The sequence below is a fragment of the Lipotes vexillifer genome, unplaced genomic scaffold (genome assembly GCF_000442215.2).
Source record: "Lipotes vexillifer unplaced genomic scaffold, Lipotes_vexillifer_v1.1 scaffold1272, whole genome shotgun sequence".
NCBI lineage: Eukaryota > Metazoa > Chordata > Mammalia > Artiodactyla > Lipotidae > Lipotes > Lipotes vexillifer.
The window spans coordinates 1,655,179-1,662,779 of record NW_006779909.1 but is presented as its reverse complement, the minus strand read 5'-3'; the positions used below and the strand labels follow the sequence as shown (position 1 = coordinate 1,662,779).

General features: G+C 34.2%; 1 protein-coding gene across 1 annotated transcript in view; it reads right to left on the bottom strand.

The window, feature by feature from the left end:
* Positions 1-1,169: 1,169 nt before the first annotated feature.
* The window catches only part of TMEM33 (transmembrane protein 33), a 21,583-nt gene continuing 15,151 nt past the window's right edge, over positions 1,170-7,601 (bottom strand). The window contains exons 6-7 of the mRNA XM_007453043.1: positions 7,062-7,145; positions 1,170-2,883 (exon numbers count right to left, since the gene is read on the bottom strand). Of these exons, the coding sequence (XP_007453105.1) occupies positions 2,754-2,883; positions 7,062-7,145 (214 nt within the window). The 3' untranslated portion in view covers positions 1,170-2,753. The remainder of the gene's footprint in view (positions 2,884-7,061; positions 7,146-7,601) is intronic.

Sequence of the window (7,601 nt, the reverse complement as noted above, 5' to 3'; positions counted from 1 at the left end):
GAAAAAAAAAAAAAAAAAAAAAGTTAGCTTTTTTTCTTGCTTACTTCTTCTAGGAGCATCTACCTTCGTGAATTTTACGCCAAGATAATTTAAATACTAGTTGTTATTTATGAAATTTCTCTTTAGACTGATGTTAAATAGTCAAAATTCATGAGGAATCAAGTATACAAATGGAATACAGAATCTTTGTTAGAAATAAAGTAGATTTTGTTCCACCTGTCCAAGAAGGTTTAATATCTAAAAGTACTAGAAGAACAGCAGCACTATACCACTTCCTAAAGAATTAGATATTCTGGATGTTAAATCAACTTTTTTTTAAACCTGTAAGTAAAAATAAATTCAGCTATGCAGCTATAACTTCTCCTAGTACATTCATTCTATATACTCTATTTCCTTAACTTTAATTTGATAGATATGCAAGTTACCCTATAATTTCAGATGTCAAATTAGCTAGTTGTATGTATTCATACTGCAAAATTCCTAACTACATGTTCATGCTAACTAAACATCTAGTAATGCTCAAATTGTAAGATTTATTTTTTCATGAGTTTAGGAGTATTTTGTTTATAAATCAAGCCTTCCTTTAAAGAACATGAGCATATCAGAAATATAACTCCATTATGTGATAAAAGCATTGACTTTTGAAGCACAGAGGGTTTTAAATTGTAATAGTATTAATGTTATATTCTTTTTGTTAAACATGAATTATCTCCTTTAGGAAAATCCTTTTGACCAATAGTAATTTTCAACATAAAGAGGAAAAACTAAAAACAGAGGCATACTTACAGATCATTCAAAGAAACATCATGTTAGAAACAGAGCACACAAAAAGAAAATTAATAAATGGAAAAACTGGTGAAATGTGAATAAGTTCTGTACCTTAACAGTTAATAGCATTGCTCCAGGGTTAATTTCTTAGTTTTAATAAATGTTGTATAGTTACGGAAGCTGTTAACACAAGGAGAAGCTGAGTAAAGGGTATATAGGAACTCTCTTTACTATTTTTTTACAACTCTTCTACAAATCTAAAATTATCTCAAGATTAAAGAAAATTGTAAAAGCAAACAAAAACACCTAGTAACTTAAAAGTATGCCTTCAGCTGCCAAAATTTCTTGATACAATTCAAATTTTTAAAAACGTCATTAGAAATCAATAATATATTGTTTACTTAACCTTATAATTACTTTATTCCTCTAGAAAATTTAGTTTTTAAAACCATCAGATAGTGATACATAGTGATAGTGAGACTGCCCCACCCCTACAATCAACTGTATATTACGAGGCTTCTCTAACTTAGTAGATAAATATTACAAAAAATTACAAAAATAGCTGGTGACAGCTGAGCTATCAAGTAGGTATCACATTTCTATAGATCAAAAAGTTGAAAAAGAAAACTGATGTTACTGATAAGTCACTGAGTATACTGGAGAAATCCAAGTTACATGCACACAGAAGAAAACTGGTCACAAAAACCGTTACATTACTCTGTATTTACATTTTGCAAGGTTTTAAACATTTCCAATCATGCAATAATAAAGATCAGAATGAATTTTAAAAAGGAGTTAATGGAAGCTCAACGAACACATTTAACATATTATACAACTCAAATCACAGTTGCATAATACATCCAATCCCCCCAAATGCAGCTGTGCGTTATACCACCGAAACGTGCACTATTTCCCCCACAACTCCTCCCCTGGCTCCATTCCTAGGCAATAACCTTTCCTATAAACCTTTCTATTTAAGTCAGATTTGATGGGTAAGTATGTATAATCTTCTTTATTATTTCAGAACAGATACAAAGTTTAGTCATGCGCTCAATCTTCAGTTACATTCTTTTCAAAAGGCATCTGAATTGCTGCAACTGTCTATGAAAATCAAGCCTAAGAAACCGAGAAAACTCGCAGTCAAGAATCTGATCTAAGTAATTGTATAAACTACAGTAATACTAAAAGCTATGTATCCACATTTCTAAAAGAAGGATTTCCTATTTGAGAAATGTTACTCAATGGCTCTGTGAAAGGAAAACTGTCCGACTACTGTATTGCTCTCTGATGTAAAACGCTTAGGTGACCACAAATATTTACCCAATTGGCTAACAAGCTTTCATTTGGGCCTTTAAAAAAAAAATATTCAAAGCCACAGAATTATGAAAATAAAATTTTGGAAGGTCATAGTATAAGATACATATAGAATTCCTATTATAATGGTACATCCAAAATAAATCTGTCCTAACAAAGCAGCACAAAATCAATTTAAAAGCAATTTGAAATTAAATATAGTGGGAAGTGTTTTTGTTAAAATCATCAACCAAAATTACTGAATGGCAAAAGAATACTGTCTCAAAATATACTGAATTTACATGTTAATGTTACTATAATGAACTCATGCCAGATATAAATTCAGGTTACCAATTAGATGAAAACAAATTTTAGAGCTATTTTTACCAGAGAAATAAATGTACTTCATGATAAAGGCACAGCAGCATCTAAAGAATTTCTGATACATTTATCACAAGATTCAAACTTCCCTAACTATTAACAATACATTACAATAAAGTTTCTCAGAAAGTGTGTAAAAGGCTTGATTTAACATGCCAGGAAAATGATCATTTTTCTTTCAAGATGCATTTATGTAAATTATGTAAATTGCATTGAGGTCAGTTTTACACCTGGAATTAACCATCCGTAGCAGAAGTATCAGCAGCTAACAATGCATATTTATATTATATATAACTTAGCTGGATGTTAAACTATGCAACTGTTGGCGCCAGTCTGCTTATAAAGGCAATGCTCTGGAGACAAAGTCTTCTCACAAACAGTGGGCAAGCAGGTTTCATTATTAGATGTTCAACAACAATCCTCAGTTCATTAAACAAGGTCCTGCAACATAAAACAGTTTTCTTTCAGGAACCCAATGAAAAAGCAATGTAATGCAAGAGCAAATGCTAATGAAGGGCTTTCCCACAGCCATTAAAGAATCTGAAGAAGTAAAAGTAACCAGGCAGCACTGTAGGGAACATACAAAATAAAATTCCCCAAATCAACACCTGTTTCCTTTTTTGGGGAAAAAAATCATTTAACAAAAGCATTTAATAAATGGCTCTCTCTGAGGGCTGAGATTAGGGACGATCTGTATCTTCTTTACAGTTGACTCACATAATTTTCATATTTGACTTAGGCAAATTCAACTAGTTCTAAAAAAGAGACCAAGAAAGTGAAAATTATATAGTATGAGCAATCCCACCTACTATTTCCTTAGAAGAACATACTGCCTCTTAGAGCTTTCCTCATCTGAAAAATGGGGCTATGTACTTATTGGAGTCATAGTGAAGTTTAGATGAGACAACACAGAAGATGCTCAATAAATGTTACCTCCCAACTGGATCATTCCATTGATCAAATAAAGCTCTTGTTTGCCTTCAGACTAAATCCCACCTCCTCAACATCCCATGCCTTCTGCAATCTTGTCTCAGTTGAATTTTCCTGCTTCATCTCCTACCACTCTCTGCCATGATGCCCATGTTACGCTGCCTGTTTTGAGCCCAGGCTGGTTGTGGATCACAACTTTGCCTTAACTGTGCCACTTGCCTACGAAGTACTCTTTATTACATACTGTAATCACACACACATCACACATATTGTACAGGTTAGTAGACACAAAATCATGTATACTGTACTGTAATTTATAAGTGCTTTAAAGAATCATCAAGGATAATTTTGGCTGTTCATAATTTTTATGTGCTGACTCATCCTACATAAAGACACAACTTCTACCTTTTTGTATGCTCTGTGTTATTTTTACCGTTAGGAGAAGGCAATAATCTGTTTTTTAAAAGGATGTAATACACTCTCACACAAAATCAGGAAGGAAATTTGGAAAGATGCACATTTATCTAAAAACATGACCTTCTTCTTGTATCTCCTACCTTTGTGACGGCCGCATTACTCATGACTCTCCAAGGTTCCCAGGCCAGAAACCTGGACGTCTTCTTTATATTATTCTTCTTCCCTAAGCCCCAAGTTCCAACCCTCCTAAATAGCTTTCAAATTTATCCCTTTTTTACCACTGAATTAGTTCAGGCTCTGGACTTCTCTAACAGTTTCCAAATTGGTCTTTTTGTCCTTTTGGTGAGCCTGAAATCCATCTTCTGGAATAGTATTTCTAAATCAGACCTTATTGTGTTCTCACCCCCTCCACATTACAAACTTCAAATGCTCTTCCTACCTTAGAATAAGGTCCAAACCCTTCCACATGATCTAGTTCCTGTCTCCCTTTCTGGGCACAGATCTTCACTACTTCCCTATATACTTCCTCAACTCAAGTGACAACTACTGACATGCCAAGCGCATTCAGGCACCCACATGCCAGAACTCAGACTTCAAAAGGCTTGGCCTTCTATTACCACCTCCTCCGTGAATTCTCATCTGTCTCCCTCTGCACTGTGTGCCTTCACAGCACCTTCATCATCATACTGACTTATGCAGCTATCTAACTCACTCAGCTCTAAGTCCCTAGAAAGCAGGTATTTCAATCCCACATTAAACTTATCATCAACACACAATCACTGTCTTCAGAATAAATGAGGCTAATGAATCAAGTTAGAGGGCATCCTGAAAACACTCTAGTTAAACCCCTTCAGGTTACCCATGAGGCATGCCTCATTCTCGTATTCATGGTTCTATCCCTGGCATAAACAACAGCACTTTCAGTGGTGATGAAAATGTCTTGTTTGTCCAATGCAGTGGCCATCAGCCACGCATGGCTTCTGAGCACTTAACAATATGGTTAGTGTTGACTCAGGAACTGAGTTTTAAATTTTATGAATTTTAATTAATTTAAATTTAAATGGTCAAATGTGGCTAGTGGCTGCTCTATTAGCACAGCTCTGCACAATCTACACTAGACATGAACAAAGGACTCATACCACTAACTTGAGAATAAATATCGTGATAAGTGAACATGGTACAAACTGGCTATATAGACTGTCTCATAACCCTTAACAAAAAAAAAGTATAGTGTAGAAAATGTAGTTTTATAGCCTGCTTATCAATATTTATAAGCCCAAGTATTTTCCATTACCTTTCCACTGTTTTGATTAAAACGTGTACTAATGCGAGATGTTTATTAGCACATATTTGTGTTATCTTATAGCACTGCTATCCTTTCTTTTTTATTCCACTGAATACTTCTACATTTTTATAGGTGATTATATGATTTAAGGACATGTGGAGAAAACAGGAGTAGAGAAGAAGAGGATATAAAGAAGCAGAGAAAAACAAATCTACTGACGAAAACTGGATGCCAGGGTAGGGAACCAGAATATAATGTCTAAAATGAATACAATAACCGGAAGGAAAAAGGGAAAAACTCATGGAATCAAGTAAAATTAAAGGTTTATTTTTGACTAGGAACTCATTAAGAACCTATGTCTAAAGAAAATAAGCTCGATTTTAGGAAGTTCTGTGAAAAAGACATTGTCTGTGAGAGCATAAAAACCCCTTCAAAGGAGAATCAGAAGCATAAAAAAAGGAAAATAAACTATTTATTAAGAACCTAACAGAATCTAAGCACTTCTAGAAACACTACTTCATTTCACCTCCAGAAGGAGGTTTTTCTCTCTGTCAGTGAAGAAATTAAAATTTAAGTAACTCGTGTGAAGTCATAATGATGGACCTGGCAAATGACGGACCAGCATTCAAATTCAGTTTTTACTTTGCTTGTAAAAATATAATAGAGATCATGCTAACACACTCACTGGATTTCTGGCTGAATTCTACTACATGATGCATTTATTTTAAACGTGAAAACAAAAACTATGTTAACATTAGTATCTGAGTAACATATTTAAGAAGCTATTAAAACCAGCTATTCAGGGACTTCCCTGGTGGCACAGTGGTTAAAGAATCCACCTGCCAATGCAGGGGACATGGATTTGAGCCCTGGTCCGGGAAGATCCCACATGCCACAGAGCAACTAAGCCCGTGTGCCACAACTACTGAGTATGCGCTCTAGAGACTGTGAGCCACAACTATTGAGCCCGTGCATCTAGAGCCCGTGCTCCGCAAGAGAAGCCACCACGATGAAAAGCCCGCCAAAATAAATAAATACATTAAACAAAAAAGAAAAAAGAACAGCTATTCATTTTTGTTTTCTTCTAATTTTTGAGATCAGAAGGCATAATTTATTGTACATTAATTTGAGCCTCCGTTCCTCAATATTATGATAATTTACTAAAATATTTTTCTGCTTCATTTTTCCACTCCAAACAATTCTGCACAGGCTATCAGAAAACTATTATGATCATGTCAAAACCATCATTCTTATACATCCAAAAAGTAAGTTCCAAACTTCTTACCCTGAAACTCAAGAATTTTTATGATATGGCTCCAATATACCTTTTAAATCTTTGCTCCAAGCACTCACCATTCAGAATTTCCCTTATAGTCAAATAGGTCTACTCAATGCCCCTTAAACTCTGCTTTTATCTTCTTGCCTCTGAACTTGTTCTGTTTTCCCACCTAAAATGCTTTTCCTTATTCTGTCTATTCAAAGGCTTTAATCCTTCTAGAACAAATTAAACTCTCTATTTTGTGAAACTCTCTTGGGCTCTTCTCTCTTCTGGCTCAATGATCTCTCCCCTATTGTGGACTATAGTACTGATATAGTAGAATAAACATGACAATTCATCATAGATTGACACATGAATACCATATCCTAAACTACTGCTTCCTTTCTTATTATTTGACATGTGTTTTTTGTTTCTTCAACTAGGAAAGTGCCTTGAGAGTGGGACTTATGTCCTACACATATTAAAACTCCTTAAGCTTTAGCACTGTTTTAGAAGTGGTCAAGAAAAGTCTAGTCTTAGTGTCTGAAAAGAAGTACAACCACCTCCTCATCAATCCTAGGTAGTTCTAAGGCCAAAACTTAAATTCACAAAAACATTGCTTGCTTCTAAATTCTAACATAAAAGTTAAACAACTCTTAAAAGTTACAAATACTGTATTTCACAATACTCTTAATAAATAAAACAGGTTTAAAATAATCACCAGCTTACCGACAATATGGATTTCTTCGAGAGGAGTATCGAAGAGTAAGGAATCTATAGTATATAAAAGGCTGGAGCAAACTTCCTTGACCACTGAAATAAACAAATACAAGGGCGATAAATACACATCATCAATTCATATGTATACTCTCAAAATGTAAAGGCAAATTAATTGGAGAATGTGTCTTCATTCATCAAATGGTCACAGTATTATCTATCATATCTAAATCCAAGTTATTCATGTATTTATGTAGGTATTACTTAAAAAAATTTTTAAAAGCTTTTAAATAAACCAGCAAATATTAAATAAATGCTTCAACAATTACCACTAATAATTGATAATAAAGTTTTAAAACTTTATAAGATATTTAAAATGAAAAGTAATTTATTTTATATAAGCAAATAAGAAAACTAATAAAACCACACAGAGTCACTAGTAAACTTACATAGCCTACACTATTTTTCTTCGTTTAAAAAACAATGACAGGGCTTCCCTGGTGACGCAGTGGTTGAGAGGCCGCCTGCCGATGCAGGGGACACGGGTTCGTG